This window comes from Pongo pygmaeus, chromosome 21 (assembly GCF_028885625.2).
Source record: "Pongo pygmaeus isolate AG05252 chromosome 21, NHGRI_mPonPyg2-v2.0_pri, whole genome shotgun sequence".
NCBI lineage: Eukaryota > Metazoa > Chordata > Mammalia > Primates > Hominidae > Pongo > Pongo pygmaeus.
Window position 1 is genome coordinate 49622738 of NC_072394.2, and position 26565 is coordinate 49649302.

Below are 26565 nucleotides of genomic sequence, written 5' to 3' on the forward strand. Positions count from 1 at the left end.
GTGGTATCTGCCACAAACTGCTGCTCCCTAAATACAGCTTGGCATTCCAGTTTGCCACAGTCCCCACCATCCCCTGTTGTTCCCCAGCACTGAAGCCGTCTATCACTGTGCCTGCAGCACCTCCTTCCCTCACTGGTGTCGCTTGCTACGCCTGTAAGGTTTGGAAGCTGCCGGCCTTGGACTCTTCATGCACAGAAGTGAAGGGTCCACAGCTGCTCATCTTCATCTCTCTCTCTTTCTTTTTTTTGGAAATGGGGTTTTGCTCTTGTTGCCCAGGCTGGAGTGCAATGGTGTGATCTTGGCTCACTGCAACCTCTGCCTTCCAGGTTCAAGTGATTCTCCTGCCTCAGCCTCCCGAGTAGCTGGGATTACAGGCGCCCGCCACCATGCCCAGCTAATTTTGTATTTTTAGTAGAGATGGGGTTTCACCATGTTCGTCAGGCTGGTCTCAAACTCCTGACCTCAAGTGATCCACCTGCCTTGGCCTCCCAAACTGCTGGGATTACAGACGTGAGCCACCATGCCCGGCCCATCTTCATCTCTTTACTCTCCTTCTTCTCTTGTCTCTTGTCCTACCCATTTCCCTAGCCTTGAAGAATTGCCCTCCTTAAGAAAACCAGGACTGGCATGGTGGCTCACGCCTGTAATCTCAGCACTTTGGGAGGCCTAGGCAGGAGGATTCCTTGAGTCCAGGAGTTTGACACCAGCCTCGGCAATATAGTAAGACCCCACCTCTACAGAAAATACAAGAAAACATTACCTGGGCATGGTGTCACGTGCCTGTAGTCCCAGCTACTCAGGCGGCCAAGGTGGGAGGATCGCTTGAGCCCAGGAAGTCAAGGCTGCATTGAACTATGATGGCACCACTGCACTCAGCCTGGGCGACAGAGTGAGACCCTGTCTCAACTGAAAAAAAAAAAAAAGAAAATCCCTCTTAATTCATGTTTCCTACTAAGCCATTTTGCCTACCTCAATCTAATTCACAGTTGGTTCACCAATGGCAGCCAATCCACAAACTGTTGCTGGTCTACAGTAACATAAATATGGAACTGAGAGAAAAAATGAGAAATGTTTACAGCAATTAGATATGGCCACAGCATCCAAGCACATGATCCTACGGTTATCTCATTGCACAGGGTATAGTCAAGTTTGGGACTGTTGCATCACAGGGCCAGTTGCCTGTGGTGTGAGTTGCATGCTAATCACACATCGTGAACCACGTCTTAGTCCCCAAAGGGTTAGACATTTGAAAACAGATTCTTCCCCACAGAGCTGAGAAACACTGGCGTACACCTCAGGTCCTCCCAGACTCTCAGGAGGACTTGGGAACTCAAGAGCCAGGATAACTCATTTCTGCTGTTCCTTCTTTCCACCTTGCTATGCCCCAGCTTAGGCTCCATGATCCACGATGGGACTGTCTGGGAGGAAGAATCCCAAGGCAGCATCTCAAAACATCACCCTGACACATTTGCCTTCCTGCCTGAATCCTGGGCTCACCTAGCACCTCTCACACGTGATGACATGATGAGGAATACCTGGTGCACCCTGGATGTCCAACTGTCCACCTCAGACCACCACCCCGGGAGCACTTCCTCAGCAGGGAAGTTGAGGAGAAATTTCCAGAAAACGTACACATCCTCAGCATTTTCTTGAGTATCTGTCCATTAAACATATCCATCTAGATATGATTTTTAAATGGTCTAATCCACAATGTAAAATGGGATCTGGAATTGAACAGGCCCCTCCGGAGTGCCCCCTTGGACTGCATAGCTGGGGCCGAGTTCGCAGGGAGGTCACCCCGGTATCGCAGGCAGGCGCTGGCTCTTTTATGCAATTATCTCCAGTTATTGGGGAAACAGGAAGGCATGGCATCAGGCTCCAGGATCGGTGCAGAAAACATGTTTGCTTCCCAAGGTACACGTAGCTGCTCTCCTGGCAGCTGTAATAAGGGAGGATGGCTCTTTCGAACTGAAAATATTTTGATCCCAAATCTCACCCAGATTCTGAGCAGCTCTGGCACGTGAACTGTTTTGTGATCTCAGATTTCAGGGGTTCGTGTTGCATGGGAGGGCTGTGCCCAGCTTGTCCTCCCTCTGTCCAGAAGAGCCTTCTGCGGTGAATCTCAGCAGCCTGGTTAACATTAAGTCATAATATTGCCAATAAAAGGAAAGAAAAAGATGGAAAGGGGGTATGCAGTTGATGCCAAAGGGAGAGGGAATTGTTCCCTCAACTCTGGAGCGGGGCTGAAGGCATCTTTGAACCTCAAATATAGTCTCTTCTCTCAGGCCTCAAGGTGTGGGGTGCCCAGGAGTGTGGCAGAAGGCAGGGGTTCTGATCTTTCTGGGCCTTTCTGTGCCCTTCCTTTTGCTGCCAAAGCCTGGGAGATAGGCCATGGGGACAGTGTGGGGAGGTAGTGGGAGCAGTTTTGTTTTTTAAATTAAAGTAAAATTCCCATAACATAGAATTAACCATTAACCATTTTAAAGTGTACCACTCAGTGGTGTTTAGTGCATTCACAATGTTATGCAGCCATCACCTCCAATTCCAACACATTTTCATCGCCCCAAAAGGAAACCCCATAACCTTTAAGCTGTCATTTCTAATACTCCATCCCCCAGCCCTGGCAATCACAAACCTACTTTTTTTGTCTCTGTAGATTTACCTTATTCTGGATACTTTATATGAATACAAATCATACAAATCCTTCAGTATGTGGCCTTGTATGTCTGGCTTATTTTATTTGGCATAATGTTTTTTGGGTTTATTTGTGTGTGCATGTGCGTATGCGTGTGTGTGTGTGTGTGTGTGTGTGTGTGTGTGTGTGTTTTGAGACAGGCAGGAGAATAGGGTCTGGAGGCAGAGAACCTAAGGCCAATTCGTGCTGACTTCCTAGAACTGAATCAAAAGGAAAACCCCACCTCTGCACACCCAAGTAACAAAAGAATCAGAGGCTACTCCCTTTGCAACTCCCTGCCCCTTTTCCACTGTGTTGCAGATGAAAAGGAGAAAGTACCTCTGATTGTGGGCCACATCTTCATTTGCATAGGGTATAACTTTGTAACTTTACTTCAGCCTCTGGTCCTTCCTTGTAACCAATCACACTGGCTGTGGGCCAAGTCTTCGTTTACATAAGGTGTAACCAGATAACCAATGGGAAACCTCTAGAGGATATTTAAACCCCGGAAAACTCTGTAACCAGGACTCCTGAGCTGCTCCCACTCTGTGGAGTGTAATTTGGTTTCAATACATCTGTGCTTTTGTTGCTTCATTCTTTCATTGCTTTTTTGTGCATTTTGTCCAATCCTTTGTTCAAAATGTCAAGAACCTGGGCGACTGATAGTCAAGACCCTCCACCAGTAACAACAGGGTCTCACTCCCATTGCCCAGGCTGGAGTGCAGTGGCGCCATCTGGGCTCACTGCAGCTTCAACTTGCCAGGCTCAGATGATATTCCTACCTCAGCCTCCAGAAGAGCTGGGACTACAAGCATGCACCACCATGCCCTGTTAATTTTTTGTATTTTTAGTAAAGGTGGGATTTCAACATGCTGCCCAGGCTGATCTCGAACTCCTGGGCTCAAGTGATCCACCCTCCTCAGCCTCCCAAAGTGCTGGGACTATAGGTGTGAGCCACCATGCCCAGCCTCATTTGGCATAATGTTTTCAAAGGTCATCCCTGCTGTATGTAGCATGTATCAGAATTTCATTCCTCTTTATGGCAGAATAATATTCCATTGTGTGGCTGAACCACATTTTGTTTATCCATTCAGCCATCAATGGACACTTGGGTCATTTCCACTTTTCAGCCACTGTGAGTAGTGCTCCTATGAACTTTTGCATACAAGTTTTTGCTTCAATACTTGTTTTCATTTATTTTGGGTATAAACCCAGAAGTACAATTGCTAAGTCATATGGTAATTTTGCATGTACCTTTTTGAGGAATCATCCAGTGTTTTCCACAGCTTTTTATGCACCGTTTTACATTCCACCAGCATGTGTGAGTGTACCATTCCTCCACATCCTCACCAACACTTTTTTTCTTTTTCTTTTTCTATCTTTATTATGGCCAACCTAGCGAGTGTGAAGGAGCAGCAGTTTTCAGCCCAGACACTCGTGTTGGGTCATGGGGCCTTTCCCACTCTGAGTTTCTGTAAACTGAAGGACAATGCCCACCTTAGAGAGCAGACAGCAGCGTCACATAAGTCACTGTACATAGCATCCCCAGCACAGCGTCCAACATGAGAGATGCTGTTCACTGGGGCACTGTAGTAGTCTGTTCTCATGCTGCTAGTAAAGGCATACCTGAGGCTGGGTCATTTATAAAGGAAGGAGGTTTAATTGACTCACAGTTCCACATGGCTGGGGAGGCCTCACAATCATGGTGGAAGGCAAAGGAGGAGCAACGTCACATCTTACATGGTGGCAGGCAAGAGAACATGTGCAGGGGAACTCCCCTTTATAAAACCATCAGATCTCATGAGACTTACTCACTATCACAAGAACAGCATGGGAAAGATCTGCTCCCATGATTCAATTACCTCCTACCAGGTCCCTCCCATGACATGTGGGAATTATGGGAGCTACAATTCAAGATGAGATTTGGGTGGGGACACAGCCAAACTATATCAGGTACCAAGGCCACCTCCAGGTACCATATTACCCAGTGGTTCTCATTCTCACTGTCATGAAGGACAAGGGCTTCTTCCCTCATTTTTAGTGTAAAATAAAAATGAATCACCAGAATATGTATTCTCAGTAGGGGAAATATCATCCCAAGAGGGGAAAAAGTGGTCCCTGGGAGTGGAGCAAAAACACATACACATACAGTCCCAAAACAGATATACAGTCTAACTATAATAGTAAAATTTCATGGGAGGTGGGGCAATTAGGGGAGAAAAAAAAAACTATACAAGAACCCTGGAGAAGGGTGGCAATAATGAAAAAAGGTTGAGAAACAATGAAGTTTAAAGCAATTTAAATTTGTTTAATTTTTATTTTATAATTTTTAATAAATTAAAAGCGTGATTTTTTTATTATTAGATTTAACAGGCATAAAGTACTATATTAAATTGCTCTGGAGGTTTAAATTTCTCTATTTATCTCAGACTGGTAATAAACACAGTGGCTTTCAATTTCTCTATTTATCTCATCATAGACTAGTAATAAACGGTTTGTGAGTGGGCGCCAATCTGCAGTCCACACCTCAGTAGTGCTGTGCAGAAGCATCACTGCGTCTTCGTCTGTCTGGAATTATCTCACTTCCTTATGTATCTGTTCATTTGATTGTTGTCTGTCTCTCTTACCTGAATGTCAGTGTCAACACCATATCTAAAACAGTGCCTGCCACACGGTGATATTTGGTACATCACTAGGAAATGAATTGTTGAATGCCTAAGGGAATGAATGAACAAATGAATGAATGAATGAATATCCACTTAAAAATTGTTTTGCTGGCAGGGCATGGTGACTTACACCTATAATCTGAGCACTTAGGGAGGCCAAGGTGGGCAGATTGCTTGAGCCCGGGAGTTCAACACCAGCTTGGGCAACATGGCAAAACCCCATCTCTACAAAAAATTAGCCAGATGTTGTGGCATGCTCCTGTAGTCTCAGCTACTCAGGAGGCTAAGGTAGGAGGGTCACTAGAGTCTGGGGGGTCAAGACTACAGTGAGCTGTGATCATGCCACTGCACTCCGGCCTGGGCAACAGAGTGAGACCTTGTCTCAAAAAAAAAAAAAAAAAAATTATTTTTACTGAGTCAGGCACTGGAGGCTACTTTTACTTAAAACCCAAGAAAACCAATCAACCAAAAATGGTAGCAGTTCTCTGCCTTTGACAGAGACTCAAAATAGCAATGTCTTCAACAAGAAAGAAGGGTATTTCTCTCTCACATAAAAGTCCTCACTAATGTGGCTGTTCTAGTCTGCAGACGTGTCGGGGGTCCAGGCTCCTCATGTCTTGTTGCTCAGCTGCATGATCCAAGATGGCCCCATTCTGTGAAGAAAGAGAAGCCGCCACTGCCCTTCAAAATTTACTCCTGTCCCTTTGCCTAGAACTCATCATGTGGCCACATTTAGCCATAGGGAAGCTGGGAATTGTAGTTTTTATTCTAATCAGCCATGTGCCCAGCTTAGAAACAGATTCTATTAATATGAGAGAGAAGGGGTGAGTCAATATTAGGGGACCCTCCAGGAGACCTGCCACCATCACCTTAAGAGGATGTTTTTTTCATCTCATCTTTGCCTTCCCTCATTGGGCATTGTATCAGCCAGAAGGAAGAAAGAGGTCAGTGTCTCACATTCCAGCACCAAGCCAGGTCTGTTTGTCAAAACCCTCCAGAGACCACATCTTGTAGCACAAGACTTCTAGGGCCATGTGCCCCCTTCTTCCTGGGTCCTCTCTGGCACAGGATGGATTTCTCACTGCAGGCACTCTGTGGCTGCCATGCTGTAGTTTGTTCAGCTGTCCATTCTTCAGCTGACCCTGGGTCACAAAATGAAAATAAACAAGAGACTGTTTTGGAGAAAGCATACCAAGGGACAAGACGATGGCCTGTTTATTTCCAAACCTGCCCTGAGTCATCATTCAGAAGGTTGGTGCAAAAGAAAAGAGAAATCAGAAGAGAAAACACTGCAGTCAGGAGTCTTCTGAGACAGGTGGCTTCCTAAGTTTTTACAAGTAGGGTTACCATGGTAACTGGAACCAAACAGATAACCTCGAATGGAATAGACTGACCTAGACCTTCTGCTAAATGTGTCTGAGCAGGACATTGAGGACAGAGTGAGATTTTGTTGACTATAGTCAACAAAAATTTAATTGTGCATTTTCAAATAACTGGAAGAGTATAATTGGATTGTTTATAACACAAAGGATAAATGCTTGAGGTGATGGATACCCCATTTACCCTGATTTGATCATTACACATTGCATGTCTCTATCAAAATAGCTCATGTCACCCATAAATATATACACCTACTATGTACCCACAAAAATTAAAAATTTTTAAATTAAAAAAACTTTAATGTAACGAACCAAATTGTATATTGAGCTGCTGGCACAACCACATAGAGAGGAACTATCTTAAATGACTTTATTTACACATATTTTTATTCTTTTCCTTTTTCTTTCTTCCTTCCTGATGTTTCCAGCTTTTTTATCCTTTTCTTTCTATGAGAAGAATTTCCTGTACCCGTTCTTTCTGGGTAGAGCTGCTGTAACAAATTCTCTTGGCTTTCCTTCATTCGAGGATGTCTTGATTTTCCCTTCATTCCTGAAGGATATTGTCTCTGGATATAGCATTCTGAGTTGATGTTTCTTTTCCTTAAGCCCTTGAAAAATGTTGTGCCATTTCCTTCTGGCCTCCATGGTTCCTGATGAGAAATCTGCTCTCATTCCTATTCTTTTCCCCTTATTCTGGCACATTTTGTTTGATTAATAAATGAATGAATAAAAGAATTAATCTCAGCTTCACAGCCTACCAGCTTTATGACTTGGGAAAAGCACCATTCCTAGGCCTCAGTTTCTCTGTATAGAACATGGGAGTGGCAATTATATACCTTCCTCTCTGGATCGATGTGAGGGTTAAGTACAGTTATATACAAAGTGCCTAATACAGTGCTTGGTGCATAAAGCACTCAGTAATCTCAGTGGAATGAATAAATGAATGCATGCATAAATTAATGAACTAATTAATGACCTCAGTGTCTTTGTGTAGAGAAGCCATGTGCTGCCATGGAAAGGCCCTGAGCTGCGAAGCAGGAGACAGGCTCAAGGCCTTCTCTGCTGCCAAGACCAAAGCACAGGATCAGTACTGTTTGCCTTCCCTCTTTGTGCTTCAGTCTCCCCATTTGGACCATAAAGAATTTGGCATGGACTATTGGTTCTCAATTCTCAGTGTGTACTAGAATCTCCCAAAAAGGTTTGTTGTTGTTGTTTTCATATATGGATGCCTGGCCCAACTCTAGACTAACTCAAATCAGACTCTCTGTGGGAAGGGCCCTCAGACTGCTTTTTTGTTTTGTTTTGTTTTTTGTTTCAAGTTCTTTGGGAGATTCTGATGCAGAACAAGGGTTGAGATCCAATGGTCCTGATGGATCCATCATCTTGGATAATTTTAGAGGTGTTGTGGTTCCTTTATTGTCCTCTTATCTTCTCCTACTTCACCCCAGTAAGTAAGTTTCCTGGAGTCCATTATGCTTATTTTTGCCACTTTATAAAAAGTAGTGTGGGCTCTAGAAGCTTCTTGTTTGATGTAAGTCACGCTCATTTGAGTAGCCATTTGTTTTCTAACCAGCAACTAGTGTGAATGTTTAGAGATGTGCCTGCAGTTGTGCGGTTGCTGCTTTAAAACCTCTGAGAGCAGTCCATGCCCCTTCAGCAGATGCAAACCACGCTCCAGGCTTCCAGGTCCTGAAGCATCAGCCCTAACTTTCTTAATCTGGCCTCATCTTATAAAAGAAGTCTATTGATTCAGTCCAATTCCTACCAAAATCCCAGATGGTGTTTAGTAGAAACTGACATGCAAAATAACTAAAAGCCAAAACAACCTTGAAAAAGAACAAAGTTGGAGAACTTATACTACCTAGTTTCAAAACTCACCATAGGCCGGGCACAGTGGCTCACGTCTGTAATCCCAACACTTTGGGAAGCCAAGGCAGGTGGATCACCTGAGGTCAGGAGTTCAAGACCAGCCTGGCCAATGTGGTAAAACCCCATCTCTACTAAAAATACAAAAAATTAGCTGGATGTAGTGGTGTACAGCTGTAATCCCAGCTGTAATCCCTTGGGAGGCTGAGGCAGGATAATCACTTGAACCTGAGAGGCGGAGGTTGCAGTGAGCCTAGATTACGGCCTCTGCACTCCAGTCTGGGTGAGAAGAGTGAGATTCTGTTTTTTAAAAAAAAATCACCATAAAGCTTCAGTAATAAGGATAGGATGGAGTTGGTATAGGATAGATAAATCAGTGAAACAGAATAAAGTCCAGAAATAAGCCTTCTCATTTATCGTCAGTTTATCTTTGGCAAAGGTACCAAGTAATTCAGTGGGAGAGGAAATGGATACCCCTTTCTCCATGACGTGTTTATATCATATTTCATACTTGTATCAAAACATCTCACGTAACCCATAAATATGTACACCTACTGTGTACCTACAAAAAATTTAAAAAATAATAAAATCAGTGGGGGAAAGGATAGACTTTTTATAGTGGTCCTGGAACAACTGTATGTGTGTGTGTGTGTGTGTGTGTGTGTATATATATATATACACACACATATATAAATATATACACACATATATATGAAAAGATGAATTTAAGCCTTTAATCCACACTGTATGCAAAGATTAACTTAAATTGGATCATAGACCTAAATACAAGAACTAATACTGTGAAATTTCTAGAAGAAAACACAAGAGCAGTTCTTTGTGACCTTGAGTTAGGCAACAAAAGCAAAATGCATCAAAGAAAAAATCAACAACCTACAATCTTTTGCTCTTCAAAAGACACCATTAAGAAAAAGACAAGCCACAAACTGGGAGATAATATTCACAAATCATGTATCTGATCAAGGACTTGTGTCCAAGATATATAAAGAACTCTTATAACAGTAATAAGAGGCCAAACCTAATTTTTTAAAAAGATTTGACTAGGGTTTCATGGGGAAAAGATTTGAGTAGATATTTCATCAAAGAAGATATGTGAATGGCTAAAAAGCACGTGAAAAATGCCCAACACCATTAGTCATTGGAGAAATGCTACTTAAAACCACAATGAGATACAACCACATACTTAGTAGAGTGGCTGTAATCAAGAAGACTGAAATGACCAAGTGCCGGAGAATCGAGAACTCTCGTGCATTACCAGTCAGAATGTAAAATGGCACAGCCGCTTTGGAAAACAGTTTGGCCATTTCTTTTAAAAGGTAAACATATGCTTACCATACAACTCTGTAATTCTACTGTTAGGGATTTACCCAAGAGAAATGAAAATATATATCCATACGAAGACTTGTATGTGAATGCTTATATTGCATTATCCATAAAAGCCCCATATTGGATGTTGTACATCTATGCCATTGTGCATTGTTGTTTAATGGGTACATAGTTCCAATTGTACAAGATGAAAAATGTTCTGAAGATGAATGATGGTGATGAGTACCCAATAATGTGGATGTAGGTAATGCCACTGAACTGTACACTTTAAAATGGTTAAGATGGTAAATTTTATGTGGTATATATACCACAATTTTTAAAATAAATAATTTTTATTTTCTATCTTATTTACTGTTTTCTAGAGACAGGGTCTTGCCCTGTTGCGCAGGCTGGAGTGCAGTGGTGAGATTGTAGTTTACTGCAGCCTCAAACTCCTAGGTTCAAGCAATCCCCCCACCTCAGCCTCCCAAGTAGCTGGAACTATAGGCATGCGCCACCACACCTGAAAATTTTTTTTTTTCCAAGGTGGAGTCTTGCTCTGTCACCCGGAGCTGGAGTGCAGTGACACAATCTTGACTCACTGCAACTTCCGCGTCCCAAGTTCAAGCAGTTCTCCTGCCTCAGCCTCCCTAGTAGCTGGGATTACAGGCACACACCACCACGCCCAGCTAATTTTTGTATTTTTAGTAGAGATGGAATTTCACCATGTTGGCCAGGTTGGTCTCAAGCTCCTGACCTCCTGATCCTCCTGCGTCAGCCTCCCAAAGTGCTGCAATTACAGGCGTGAGCCACTGTGCCCAGCCAATGTTTTAATTTTTTTGTAGAAACAACGTCTCACTATGTTGACCAGACTACTAGAGTGGCCATAATCAAGAAGATTGAAACTACCAAGTGCTGGAGAATCTAGAACTCTCGTGCATTCCTAGTAAGAAGGCAAATGGCACAGCCACTTTGGAAAACAGTTTGGCCATTTCTTTAAAAAGTGAAACACTTAAATGACCAAACTACGGGGCTCAAGTGATCCTCCCACCTCAGCCTCCCAAAGCATTGGAATTACAGAGAAATCTGAGGCCACCACACCTGGCCTCAAATTTTTTAAAAACATAATTATTAAGGACCAGGGTCTGGGTAGTGGGCACTATCTCACTTCTCACCATAGCCCTTTGAAAAGGACACCGTTTATTTTCCTCATCTATCCAGGAAATTAAGGTTCAGAGAAATTTGGTAACCAAAGTCACAGGTTCCGTCCCAGCCTGTCAGACCTCAAAGACCCCACCTGGCCATGGCACTCCTCCTGCATGTTCCTCTCCAACTGTAAGAAACCTAACCTGGCTCTTGGGTCTGGGCCGCCAACATGCCATCTGGACGGAGGAAGACCCAGAGACTTAGGGGCCACATGAGCCATAGCCACGGCCGCATCAGCAAGCACTTGGAAGCACCCAGGAGGCCGTGGTGATGCTGGTGGTAGGCGTCGCCAGAGGATTAGTGTCAACAAGTCTCACCTGGGTTGCTTTGGAAACGCTGGTGTGAGGCATTACCACTAGGAACCAGAGCTTCTGCCCCGCTGTCATCCTTGAAGCCACATGGAGGGAGCTTCATGAAATGCTAACAACTGCTTTATAAAGAAAGAAAGACAAGAACCCTAACCTGTACCCCTGTTCCTCCTTCCCACAGGCACACCAGGGTTCTATCAAGGAGGAAATGGACTGGGCAACGCAGCCGGATTCGGGAGTGTGCACCAGGTAGACGTGGCTCCCTCCCGATTCTTTCCTCAGTTCTTTCTGGAAATATTCCCCTTACATCAGGGCACCCAGAGAGCCCACGACACATACAATCCCCATTGGGAACCTGCCTTAGTCCCTGGGTTTGGAGACTACGGGGGCTAGATTGTGCAAAAGGCTGCTGAAAGGACACAGTATACAGGCAGAGGCATAGGAATTGTTAGAAGATTCCTGAGATGTCATGGAGATCTACAAGTATGTTCCATCTTGACCTGGACTCAGGACACCCATTGACTGTTGAATCTGGTATATATCAATACAAATGGGTGGGTTCTTTCACCAGACCATGGGCTTCTCAAGGGGGACCGTATATCTTGCTCACCTCTGCATCCCCAGTGGTGAGAGCCCAGCGCACAGTGGGGGCTTTATAAATACTTGTTAAATCGAACAAAGTCAACTCTATATAGGTAAATGTTGGCTAGTACTTTGATTCTCTTGGTGTCACTTACAAAGTGAATTAAGAATTCGCATCTGCTAAAGGTGTGCAGTAACTCTGCTGTGTGTACACCTTCCCTGTAAACCTAAAATTATTTTAAAACAAAAGGTTCACCTGCTTTCAGGCCACCATTTAAAACAGAACCACCCTGGGGTAGATGGGCTTTAGGAATATTTAACATATTTAGAGCTGAGGAATACGCAATTTCTTTTCCAGTGAGAATCTAAATAATTTAAAAGTTAGCAAATGTAAAAATTGTTTCATGTATTTTTGCATTATTTCTAATGTACTATGTACATAGATAAAATACTTGTAAATAAAACAGTACTTTTTAAGATGTGGTTCTTAACCCTCCATTTCACCATTAAATCTGTGTTTTTCAAAAACACTGACCACCCCCCCAACCCCCACCCCCAGGAACTCTGACTCCTAGCTCTGGGGTGGGGCCCAGGAAGCAGAACGTTCCATGAGTTCCATGCAGGGTTGAGAAGCACTGGTTTGGTGATAGTGGGGCAGGATATTTGAAACAATGACTGTTGGAGAATTGGAATCGCTGGTCTGCTTAAACAAAGCTTGATCAAAGGTGATTGGCAGCTATTGAATTGATCTCCATGACTCCCTCATAGAATATTCTGGACCCCTAATGCTGTGTAGGTGCTGCTGTATTTACACCTCCTCCCCATGAGCATAAAATGTCACCTAGTCTCCTGGGTTTGTGTGTGTGTCATCTGGGTGTGTGTGTGGTCTTCTCGGTTTGTGTGTGTGTCATGTTGGCGGAGGTGTGGTCTTAATTGTTAATGCATTTGTTTATTAATTTAACCAGTATTTGTTGAGTTACTGCATATAACAGGCACTGTTTCAGGTGCAGAGGATACAACAGTGACCAGGACAGGTGCCATCAGGGCCACGTCTGTATCCCTTAGGGTGGCCTGCGGACCTCCAGGTGCCAGCATCTGCATGCCTGGGCCCGAGGGGCTTTTCTAGAACCAGTGCATGGGGCAGGCAGGAAGTGCCTGGGAATTAAAGCCCCTGGGAGCAGCTCTCGAAGACCAACAAGTTGACGTATAAACCCCTCCACTCCCTTGACCCGTGGGAGAGGCAGTTCTGAGATGTGGATTTTAGACCATCTCAGCTTTTCCTCACAGGGCTCATCTCTGGTCACTACCATAGAAGCACCTATGCAGGCTGCTGTCCCGCATCTGTCTCACTTCCTCGCTCCCCTGCTGGTGTCTCCTTCACCTTTCAAACAGCCTCCTTGCACTTGAATCTTTGCCCCGGGGTCTGCTTCTGAGAAACCAAAATGAAGACAGTTCCTGCCCACAGAGAGCTTTTATTCTAATGGAGAGACAGAGTGGCCAGGCTGACCAATGGCCCGAGCCCAGAAAGGCTTCCTCACATATGTCCTTGGTTTGTTTTTCTCTTCCCAGGACTATCCTTCCTACCCCGGCTTCCCCCAGAGCCAGTACCCCCAGTATTACGGCTCATCCTACAACCCTCCCTACGTCCCGGCCAGCAGCATCTGTCCTTCGCCCCTCTCCACGTCCACCTACGTCCTCCAGGAGGCATCTCACAACGTCCCCAACCAGAGTTCCGAGTCACTTGCTGGTAGGTGCAGTCACTGGTGGGGCCATTCATGGCTGTGGTCTGAGAGCTTCTATGAAGGAGGGACCTGGATATGGGTCCCAATTGTAACAAACAGGTTACCCAAGGGTCATTCATGGATGGGGCCTGAGAGCTTCTATGAAGGAAGGACCTGGATATGGGTCCTGGTTGTAACAAACAGTTACCCAAGGGTCATTCATGGCTGTGGTCTGAGAGCTTCTATGAAGGAGGGACCCGGATATGGGTCCCAATTGTAACAAACAGGTTACCCAAGGGTCATTCATGGATGGGGCCTGAGAGCTTCTATGAAGGAGGGACCCGGATATGGGTCCCAGTTGTCACAAACAGGCTCCCAAGGGCTAAATACATCCCTCAGACATGTTTTGTTGGCCTTTCTGTTTGTGCATGTGTTTAATTGCATTTGTGTTTAAAAGTCAGAAAATTTTATAAATACCTAAAAAGTCTATTTTCTGGCTTCTTTTGAAAGAAGATCTGGCCATAGTAGCCACATTCCCAAGGAACACCACTTGGTTAAAACTAAGTGTGTCTGCTCTTTTCAGAAGGGACACACCCAATTCCACATCTAGCTAGCTTACCCCATGCTCATTACTGCCTGGCCCATGTAGGCCTTGGAGTTGATGAGCCCTGGTAGTATTTATAATATTACCAGCTGGGCACGGTGGCTCACACCTGTAATCCCAGCACTTTGGGAGGCTGAGGCGGGTGGATCACCTGAGGTCAGGAGTTCGAGACCAGCCTGGCCAACATGGTGAAACCCCATCTCTACTAAAAATACAGAAATTAGCCTGAGTCGTGGCAGGCACCTGTAATCCCAGCTACTAGGGAGGCTGAGGTAGGAGAATCGCTTGAACCTGGGAGGCGGAGGTTGAAGTGAGCCGAGATCGCGCCATTGCCCTCCAGCCTGGGCAACAGGAGTGAAACTCCATCTCAAAAAATTAAATAAATAAATGAAATATTACCCATCCGTTTCATGCTGAGCACATACCTATGTGGTCTTCTCTAATCATTTACTTATATATTTATTCAATATTTGTTAAGCTCCCACTGCATTCCAGGCCCTCCCTTTACTTTGGGAAATAAAGTGCAGTGTAGAGTTAAGCTTTCCAGACAGGAATCAAATAATCATACAAATACCTCATTACAAACTGTGATAAGGAGAGGCATAATCCTCACAAAAACAGGTTTATATTATCCCCACCCTTTTTCTAAATAAGAACAATGAAGATGAGAGTGATAAGGAGCTTGCTAGTGATTGGTGGAGCTGGGATCCAAACCCCAGTTTGTTGGCCCCCATAACCAGCACTCCTGCTATGCACTGGCCGTACACAGCCAGGAACTGTGTACACAGCCTGGCTGTGTACGGCCAGGAATATGTTATCTAAAACCCATTTGAGAACAGAAGGGCAGAGGCTTTCAAATGTTGATTCTTTGTCTAAGAGGGGTTCAAGTATAGCGACTCAGGGTCCTCAAGAATTATACAATCCTTCAAAACATCCTTAAGCATGTTCATTTTTTTTTCTTTCAACTTTTATTTTAGGTTCGGGGGTGCACATGCAGGTTTGTTACATGGGTAAATTGAATGTCGTGGAGGTTTCATGTACAGATAATTTTGTCACCCAGGTAATCAGCATAATACCCACTAGGTAGTTTTCCAGTCCTCACCTTCCTTCCATCCTCCACCTTCAAGTAGGTCCTTGGGTCTATTGTTCCCTTCTTTGTATCCATGTGTACTCAATGTTTAGCTCCCACTTATAAGTAAGAACATGTGGTATTTGGTTTTCTGTTCCTGTATTAATTCACTTAGGATAATGGCCTCCAGCCCCATCCATGTTGCTTCAAAGACCATGATCTTATTTTTTATGGCTGCGTAGTATTCCATGGTGTATATATACCACATTTTCTTTATCCAGTTCACCATTGATGGGCATCTAGGTTGATGCCTTGTCTTTGCTATTGTGAATAGTGCTGCAGTGAACATACACATGCATGTGTCTTTATGGTAGAAAAATTTATATTCCTTTGGATATATACCCAGTAATGGGATTGCTGGTATATATCCAAATGGTAGTTTCATTTTAAGTTCCTTGAGAAATCTTCAGGCCGCTTTCCACAGTGGCTGAACTAATTTACATTCCCATGAACAATGTATAAGCATTCCCTTTTCTCTGTAACCTTGCCAGCATCTGTTATTTTTTGACTTTTTAATAATGGCCATTCTGATTGATGTGAGATGGTTTATCCTTGTGGTTTTGATTTGCATTTCCCTAATGACTAGTGATATTATTTTTTCATATGCTTGTTGGCTGCATGTATGTCTTCTTTTGAGAAGTGTCTGTTCATGTCCTTTGCCCATTTTTTAATGGGGTTGTCTTTAAGGATGTTTGTTTCTGATGGCACAATAGTTTTAGGAAACCCTTTTGATTAGCCAAGATTTTTTGGCTTCAAAAGATGTAGAAAATCCAATTCAAACTAGCTTAAGAAAAAACAAATGAATTTTTAGGCATATCTAACCAAGATGTACAGGGGTTTAGGGCTAGGTCCAGGTGTTCCAATGATAATGTTGAGACTTAGTTTCTCTCTTCCTTCTGGCTCTGAATTTTCCTGGGTTCATTTCATTCTCAGGCAAGCTTCTCCCCTGTGGTGGCAAAGATGGCCACCAGCTACCCAGAGCTCAATCCTGTCTGCTAATCCATCCCAGCAAACATAGTTCCTCCTTCGTAGCCATTCCTGCAAAAGTCCCAAGTAAAGCTCCCATTGGCCCAGCTTAGGTCACATGCTCATCCCCCAACCAATCTCTGTGGTCAGTGGAATGGAATGCTGGGATGCAGCAGCTGACTTTGGGCTCATGCCTACGGCTGGAGCTAGAGTTGGGGTCACAGCCTCACCTCAACCACCAGGGACTGAGAGTGAGGAAGAGGTGATCACCTCAAAAAACCCAGAGCACTGTAACTACAAGAAGACAGAAGAGACCCTGGGTGAGCAAAAACAATAAATGTCCACAACCTTGATATGGATCCCACCTACACTATGAGCAACATGTGGCAGAGTCCATGTCCTGACCCCTCTGTGGTCACAGAACTTGGTATGTAACATCCCTTTGCAACTAATGCACCAGCCTATAGATTCATTCATTCATTCCCCAGACCTGCTATGCACATCTTCTCTTTTACAAGATGGTTTTGGCTTATCAACATTAAATAACATGGCAGCAATACATTAGAATGTCAGTAGATATCACTGAGTTTTGTTCCTTTTTCTTCTTTTCTGAGACCTACTGATGTTGTAGGGCTTTGCAGAAGCTAAGCTAGCACGATGGTGTGGAGACAGTCGTCAACAAATATTAATTGGTTGATTGTTAGAAAAGGAACAATAGGGAAGACCCACCTGTTTTGTTCCTGGGGTTCTTGGTGTGGCTATTGATTTTAGCCCTTAAATTTTCCATCACTGGGAATGAATGAGTTATCCTTGGTTTTATGACAAATGGAGACAATATGGCAAAGCATGTTAAATGAAGTCAACTTTTTAAAAGGTTTAAAGCTTGAGCATTGATTTTGGTCATTGTGATCCCATCCCAGAATATTTAATGATGCATAGTACCTATTTAATAACTTTCTTTGAAGAGTTTGAAGTTTAACAAAGTTTTTCTCTGTCATCATCTTGAATTATCTTTAGCCATCCTGATTTTCAGAATGTGGTTCTTCCTATCTCATTTTAACAAAGGAGAGAAAAACAAAACACTGATGAGAAATTAGGGCAGAGAGGAACTATAAGCAGGAAATCATCAAGTAGATGCCACTACCCATCTGTAATTCAATGGTGAACTGAATGGCAAACGAAAAACTTACTTCCCCAGAATTTGAGTTTTGTGGGAAGGTTCTCTTCATTCCCATCAGGAGTGAATATAAAGGCTCATTGTGTCTCTTTGAAATTTTTCTGTCTTATTTCCCTCTGTTCTTCCTTTATCCCTTGATCAAAGGTTCAACAATAAGTGGTTGAGATGGTTTTTACTATGTGTCTAACAAGCTGACATAAAATCTAATGACGTAAATAATGGTCAGCTGTAGCTGAGGTCTCCTGCCTCTTTTTCCTAGTGTTCACTGTAAAGGAAGGGAATTTAAGCATATGTGTGTGCACATGCGCACGCGTACGCACACACACACACACTCACACACATTCACGCACTCTTTTTAAATTTCCCATAAAGACTCTACTTTTGAAATTATCCAGGATATCCTTGAGTGGTTGGTTCCAAAATCCAGAGGCTCTAGAGGTTTACTGACAGATCACACTCACTCTGTGCACTGCCTGGATATAGTATTTTGGTGCTCTCACCACTCACATCCCCCACCCACCCCATCCTCGCCACAGGACACTCTGCATTGACATGCATTAATGTGTGTGTGAAGTGCCAACAATTTGCAGATGATTACAGGGCAATTTGCTGACATAGAGGGCAGAATCTGAACATCTCATGTTACTTAAGAGAAAAACCAAATCAGTGGTTCCTTAAGGATTTTTTTCTTTTTACATTTTTAAGTATGATACAAATTATCTAAAAAGAAGTTGAAGGATTTTTTAACTTCTAAGATCAACTTCCTTTGCCAAGAGAAGAAGAATTTTTTTATCTCTCAAGAAGAAATTGGGAAGGCTGTTCCATGCAATTTGGCAACATCTAACAAAATTTAAAATGCATAGACCTTTTAACTCAACTATTCGACATCTAAGAATTTATCCTAAAGATAAACTTTGACCTAGGTACAAACACTTAAGTAAAAAGAATACTTATTTTTTTCACTGATTAAAAATTTATTAATACTATTATGCAAATAATTTTAGTGATAACCACAAGGGTTTTGTACTGTTAGTACATAAATACATACAAAAATGCATTTTGAAACTTCTTGTATCCCCTTTATCCTTTTCAATTTCTGTTTATGTTTTCTCTACAATATATATGATGGATCTGTGTAGTAGAAAATTTTTTGCTGATGAGTATGGTACAATCAGAAATGTCTGGAGACTGTATCAGTTTCTTCTTGCTGCTGTAACAAATTATTATGACCTTTGTGTCTTAAAACAACACAGTGATTATTTTACAGTTCTGGAGGTAAGAAATGCAACATGGCTTTCACTGGACTAAAATTGAGGGGTCAGCAGGGTTATAGTATTGGAGGCTCCAGAGGAGAATCACTTCCTTGCCCTTCTACCCACAGAGGCCACCCGCCTTCCTTGGCTCATGACCCTGCATCATTCCAATTTCTACTTACATTGTCTCTTCTCCTTCTCTAACTCCTGCCCCCAACCCCTTATAAGGACTGTTGTGATTCCATTGGGCCCACCCAGAGAATGCAGGATCATCTCCCCATCTCAAAGTCCTTATGTCAGTCACATCACGAATATTTATTTTTTTAAAAAAGAATATTTATTGCAGCAACATCATAGCAAAAGGCTGGAAACAACCTGGATACCATGCCATTAACAGGAAACAGGTTAAATCAATCATGGTGCATCTACCAGTAGCATACTATACAGCTGTTAAAAAGAATAAGGTAGATATATTTATGCTACTGTGGGTTTCTCTTTGAGCTATTGTGATAGGTTAAAAAAAAAAAAGCAGGAGGCAGAATTACATGTGTAATGTGAGCCTGAGTTTTTTAAAAGTTTAAGTGTAGGTTAATACCCATATTTACTCATATTCCATAAGGAATTTCTAGAAGGATGCAATAAGAACTGTTAATAGTCATTTTCTCTGGAGAGGAAAACAAGATCTGGAGTGAAAGGAAAAGACTGTATGTAACAGGCAATCTGTAGAAGACTCCACGCAACAGCAGCAAATACACATTCTTTTCAAGTGCACATGGGACATTTACCTGGATAAATATTAATGTCTTCTGGGCCATAAAACAAGTTTCAGTACCTTTAAAAGAATCAAGGCATACAAAGCATGTTCTCTGACAGCAGTGGAATTAAATTAGAAATAAATTACAGAAAGATTTTTGGGAAGTTCCCAAATCTTCAGAATCTCAATAATATACATTTCAATGACCCATGGGTCAAAGAAGAAATCAATGGGAAATTAAAAAGCACTTTGAACTGAATGAAAATGAAAACAAATATATCAAAATTTATGGAATGTCATTAAAGCAGTACTTAAAGGGAAATTTATGGCACGAAGTGCCTGTATTAGAAAAGAAGACACACTTACCACAGGTATCAGGTGAAGGAAGGAAGGAAGGGAGGGAGGGAAATAAGGGAGGGAGGGAAGGAGGAGAGGGGAGTGGAGGGGAGGCAAGGTTGGTCAAAGGATACAAAACTTCAGATAATAGGAATAAGTTCAGAAGAACTATTGTACAATATGGTGACTATAGTTAATAAATAAGGTATGTGTATTAGTCTATCTTCATGCTGCTGATAAAGACACACCTGAGACTGAGCAATTTACAAAGGAAAGAGGTTTAATGGACAACTCAGTTCCACGTGGCTGGGGAAGCCTCACAATCATGGCTGAAAACAAGGAGAAACAAGTCACATCTTACATGGATGGCAGCAGGCAAAGAGAGAGCTCATGCAGGCAAACTGCCGCTTTCTTAAAACCATCAGATCTCGCGAGACTCATTCACTATCACGAGAACAGTGCAGGAAAGAGACAAAGTCTTACTCTGTCACCCAGGCTGAAGTGCAGTGGCACGATCATAGTTCTCCGTAACCTCGAACTCCTGGGCTCAAGCAATCCTCCTCCTTCAGCCTCTCAAGTAGTTGGGACTACAGGTGTGTGCCACCATGCGCAGCTAATTTTTAAATTTTTTGTAGAGGTGGGGACTTGCTCCTCCTTATCTTCGGCCATGATTGTGAGGCTTCCCCAGCCACATGGAACTGAGTTCTCCATTAATCCTCTTTCCTTTGTAAATTGCTCAGTCTCAGGTATGTCTTTATCATAATTCAGTCACCTCCCACTGGGTTCCTCTCATGACATGTGGGAATTGTGGGAGTTACAATTCAAGATGAGATTTGGTGGGGACACAGAGCCAAACCCTATCAGTGTTATATACTTGAAACTTGCTGAGAGAGTAGATCTTAAGTGTTTTTAGTAAAAAAATTTAAAAAAATATGTGAACGTTAATTAGCTTGATTTAGCCATCCCCAATGTATACATATATCAAAACATGTTGTACATCATAAATATACACAATTTTTATTTGTCCAATTAAAAAATCATCATCACCATCTGCAGGGTTGCTGTGAAAATTGAAATAAAAAGGCCGGGCATGGTGGCTCATGCCTGTAATCCCAGCATTTTGGGAGGCTGAGGTGCATGGATCACCTGAGGTCAGGAGTTCAAGACCAGCCTGGCCAACATGGCGAAACCCCATCTCTACTAAAAATACAAAAATTAGCCAGATGTGGTGCCACACGCCTGTGATCCCAGCTTCTCAGGAGGCTGAGGCAGGAGAATCACTTGAACCTGGGAGGCAGGGGTTGCAGCGAGCCAAGATTTCACCACTGCACTTCAGCCTGGGTGACAAAGCAAGACCTTGTCTCAAAAAAAAAAAAAAAAAGAAGAAAGAAAAAACATGTGCATTGCCTATTATTATTATTATTGAGACAGAGTCTCAATCTGTCACCTAGGCTGGAGTGCAATGGTGTGACCTTGGCTCACTGCAACCTCTGCCTCCCAGGTTCAAGTGATTCTCCTCCCTCAGCTTCCTGAGTAGTTGGGATTACAGGGTTTCCCAACCACCATGCCCACCACCATGCCCGGCTAATTTTTGTGTCTTTAGTAGAGACAGGGTTTTACCATGTTGGTCAGGCTGGTCTCAAACTCCTGACCTCCAGTGATCCGCCTGCCTCAGCCTCGCAAAGTGCTGGGATTACAACCATGAGCCACTGTGCCCGGCCAGCCCTGCCAATTATTAAGTAACATGCAAATGTAAATAATGATTAATGAAAATATATTTAAGAACTCACTTTAACCCAGACAGTTAAATAGAATAATTTCCATCCAAAGATATGATTATTTAACTTAATTTAAAATTTTTTAAAAATAAGAAAAGAAGAAGTAAAACTTCATGAAGTAAAGAAATAAAATGACATGGTCGCCTATGTAGAAAATCTGATGGAATCTATGAAAAAGCTACTAGATCTAAAAAGTGACTTTAGCAGTGTTGCAGGGTACTGGGTGAATATCTAAAAATCAACAAACAACAGGAAATGGAATATTTTAAATGCCATTTGAAATAGTATCAAAGATGTGAAATACTCAAGGTTAAATTTGGCAAAAGATATGCATGACTTTACACTAAAACCTATAAAACTGCTGAGAGAAGTTAAAGAAGGCAATTCATAAATGGAGATATATACCTGGTTCATGAATCAGAAAACTTAATATTGTTAAAATGCCAGCTCTTCCCAAATTGTTCTATAAGATTAATACAATCTCTATCAACATCTCAGGCTTTTTTTTAGAAACTGTCAAGCTGTTTCTGAACTTCAAATGGAAATGCAGAGGACCAAGAAGAGCCACAATGACTTCGGTAGAGAAGAACAAAGTTAGAGGGCTAAGACTACCTGATTTTAAAATCCATTTTAAAGCCACAGTACTTAAGACAATGCAGCATTGGCATAAAGATAGACAAATAAATCAATGGAACAGAATTGAGAGTTCAGAAATAGGTTGGGTGCCATGGCTCGTGCTTGTAATCCCAGCACTTTGGGAGGCCGAAGAGGGAGGACTACTTGAGGCCAGAAGTTTGAGACCAGCCTGAGCAACATAGCAAGACCCTGTCTCTGCAAAAAAATAAAAATAACCCAGGCAGTGGGTTGTGCCTGCAGTCCCATCTGCTCAGGAAGGTGAGGTGGGAGAATTGCTTCAGGGGTTTGAGGATGCAGTGAGCTATGATCACACCACTGTACTCCAGCCTGGATGACAGAGTAAGACCCTGTCTCCACAGTAAATAAATGAATTAACCCACATGTATATGGTCACCTGATTTTTGACAAAAGACAATTCAATGGAGAAATGGAGAAAGGACAGTCTTTTCAACAAAACATGCTGGAATGGCCGAGCACAGTGGCTCACGCCTGTAATCCCAGCATTTTGGGAGGCCAAGGCAGGTGGATCACCTGAGGTCAAGAGTTCAAGATCAGCCTGGCCAACATGATGAAACCCCGTCTCTACTAAAAATACAAAAAATAGCCAGGCGTGGTGGCACACACCTGTAATCCCAGCTACTTGGGAGGCTGAGGCAGGAGAATCCCTTGAACCCGGGAGGTGGAGGTTGCAGTGAGCCAAGATCATGCCACTGCACTGCAGCCTGGGTGACAGAGCAAGAGTCCATCTCAAAAAAAAAAAAAAAAAAAAAAAAATCCTGGAACAACTGATTATCTATACTTCATACCTCACGTGACACACAAAAAAATGCCAAATAGATCATAGACTTAAATATAAAACCGTAATCTTCTACAAGAAAACATAGGAGACAGTTTTGTGACTTTGATTTAGGCAAAGATTTCTCATACATAACACCAAAAATATGATCCAAAAAGAATATAAACTGGACTTCATACAAATTTAAAACTGTTCAGAGAATGAAAAGAAATCCATGGTCCAGGAGAAAAATAATTGCAAGGCATATCTCGAATAAAGCATGTGTACCTAGAATATAGAAGGAGTGTTCAAAATCCAATAATAAGAAAGCAAACAATCTGATAAAGAAATGGGCAGGGCCAGGTACAGTGGCTCATGCCTGTAATCCCAGCACTTTGGGAGGCCAAGGCAGGCAGGTCACCTGAGGTCAGGAGTTCGAGATCAGCCTGGCTAACATGGTGAAACCCCGTCTCTACTAAAAAATACAAAATTAGCTGGGTGTGGTGGCATGTGCCTGTAATCCCAGCTACTCGGGAGGCTGAGTCAGGAGAATCGCTTGAACCAGGAGGCAGAGGTTGCAGTGAGCCAGAATTGCACCACTGTACTCCAGCCTGGGTAACAGAGTAAGACTCTGTCTCAAAAAAAAAAAAGAAAGAAAGAAACAGGCAGGCTCTGTGCGGTGGCTCATGCCTGTAATCCCAGCACTTCGGGAGGCCAAAGCCAACAGATTGCTTGAGCCCAAGAGTTCAAGACCAGCATGGGCAACATGGGGAAACCCTGTCTCTACAAAAAATACAAAAATTAGACAGGTGTTGTGGTGCAGGCTTGTAGTCCCAGCTACTCAGGAGGCTGAGGCAGGAGGATCATGTGAGCCTGGGACATCGACACTGCAGGGAGCCGTAATTGTGCCACTGCACTTCAGCCTGGGCAACAGAGTGAGACCCTGTCTCAAAAAATAAAGAAATAAAAATAAAGAAATGGGCAAAATATTTGAACAGATGATAGATGCCTCACCAAAGAAGATATAGGGATGGCCAAAAGCACATCATTAATCATTAGAGAAATGCAAATTAAGTTCACAATGAGACACCACTACATACCCACTGGAATGGCTTTAATCACAAAGACGGACCATACCAAAGGCTGGCAAGGATGTGGAGCAGCCAGAACTCTCATCCACTGCTGGAAAATGGTACAACCACTATGGAAAATAATTCATCTGTTTCTTTCTTTTTTTTTTTTTTTTTTGAGACAGGGTCTCACTCTGTTACCCAGGCTGGAGTGCAGTGGTGTGATCATAGCTCACTGCAGCCTCAACCTCCTGGGCTCAAGTGATCCTCTGGCCTCAGCCTCCTGAGTAGCTGGGACTACGGGTGTGTGCCACGAAACCCAGTTAATTTTTGTATTTTTTGTAGAGACGGGGGTCTCATTATGTTGCCCAGGCTGGTCTCAAACTCCCAGGGTCAAGCAATCCTCTCGCCTTGACCTCCCAAAGTGCTAGGATTACAGGCATGAGCCACCATGCCCAGCCTCATCCGTTTTTTAAAAAGTTAAACACTACTTATTATATGACCTAGCAAACACGCTTAATAAAAATAAAAAGCTTACATCTAGACCAATGTGTGAATTAATGTTCATAACAGCCTTATTGGAACTGAAAACTAGAATCAACCCAAACGTCCACCCACAGGCAAATGGATAAACAAATTCTGATGTATCCGTACAATTGAATAGTACTCAGCAATAGAAATGAAATATTGGGCTGGGCATGGTGGCTCATGCCTGTTATCCCAGCACTTTGGGAGGCCGAGGTGGGCGGATCATGAGGTCAAGAGATCAAGACCATCCTGGCCAACATGGTAAAATCCTGTCTCTACTAAAAATACAAAAATTAGCTGGGCGTGGTGGTGCATGCCTGTAATCCCAGCTACTCAGGAGGCTGAGGCAGGAGAATCGCTTGAACCTGGGAGGCGGAGGTTGCAGTGAGCCAAGATCTCGCCACTGCACTCCAGCCTGGCGACAGAGGGAGACTCTGTCTCAAAAAAAAAAAAGAAATGAAGTATCGATAAACACCACATGTACTGAATCTCAAAGCAATTATGCTGACCAAAACAAGCCAGAAAAAAGAATACATACTATGTGATTCCAATTGTTTAAACCTCTAGAAAATTCAAACTAAAGTCTATAGTGAAAGAAAGCAGATTAGTGGTTGCCTGGGGAGGAGAACTGGAGGAAGAGATTATCCAAAGGGATAACAAGGAAATTCTTGGGGTGCTGGATTTGTTTATTATGCTGATTGTGGCAATGGCTTCACAGATGCGTACATACGTCAAAACTTAAGAAATTGTGTACTCTAAATATGTCTAGTGTATTGTATGTCACTTGCGCCTCAGTAATGCTGTTAAATAAGTAAACGCATTAGAAGAGAGAAAGAAAAAGAATGAAATGACTCCAACAAAGGTTTACATAAATTGTGCTATCCTGTGGATCTCTGACTGTGACCCTGAACTTTTACTCTGTATTAGTCTGTTCTCTCATTGCTATAAAGAAATACCTGAGACTGGGTAATTTATGAAGAAAAGAGGTTTAATGGCTGGGCACAGTGGCTCATTCCTGTAATCCCAGCACTTTGGGAGGCCAAGGCAGGCAGATCACTCAAGGTCAGGAGTTTGAGACCAACCTGGTCAACATGGTGAAACCCCATCTCTACTAAAAATATAAAAATTAGCCAGGTATGGTGGCGTGCGCCTGTAATCCCAGCTAAAGAAAAGAGGTTTAATTGTCTCATCGTTCCTCAGGCTGTGCAGGAAGTATGGTGCTGGCACCTGCTCAGCTTCTGGGAAGGCCTCGGGAAATTTGCAATCATGGCAGAAGGTAAAAGGGAAGCATGCACGTCTTACATAGCCAGAGCAGGAGAAGGAGGGGTCGGGGGGAGGTGCCACACATTTTTAAACAATCAGATCTCGTGAGAACTCACTCACTGTGCAGTACCCAGGGGAGGGGGAGATGGTGCTAAACCATTCATGAGAACTCCATGCCCATGATCCAGTCACCTCCTACCAGGCCCCGCCTCTAACACTCAGGATTACAATTCAACAGGAAATTTGGGCGGGGACACAGATCCAAACCATATCACTCCTCATTCTCAAGAATGTGTACATTTGGGTAAAGGCCTGTTTTTTTTGTTTCTGGTTTTTTTTTTTTTTTTGGTACCTCTGCAAAATTGGTTTCACACAGACCTTATTTTAGACATTTCTTAGATAACTAGCATTTACCCCTGTTTTTGATATTTGCCTGTTTTAATGGGGGACAAACAAGTGTTTTCTAAGCCCAGTAGCCTTAAACTACCAAGTGAACCAGGAAAGACCTTATTTACATTGCTCTTCAGCATCTGTGAATTGAGAAGAAATTCTTTTTCCAGAGGAAACTCTT

At 42.9% G+C, this 26565-nt stretch overlaps 1 protein-coding gene across 6 annotated transcripts in view; it reads left to right on the forward strand.

The window, feature by feature from the left end:
• The window catches only part of EYA2 (EYA transcriptional coactivator and phosphatase 2), a 315378-nt gene that overhangs the window by 186453 nt on the left and 102360 nt on the right, over positions 1-26565 (forward strand). For 4 of the 6 annotated variants that reach the window (XM_063658976.1, XM_063658975.1, XM_063658977.1 and 1 more), the window contains 2 exons: positions 11604-11671; positions 13574-13751. The exons of the other annotated variants lie outside the window; for them this stretch is intronic. In XM_063658976.1, the coding sequence (XP_063515046.1) occupies positions 11604-11671; positions 13574-13751 (246 nt within the window). The remainder of the gene's footprint in view (positions 1-11603; positions 11672-13573; positions 13752-26565) is intronic. 6 annotated transcript variants of the gene reach the window in all.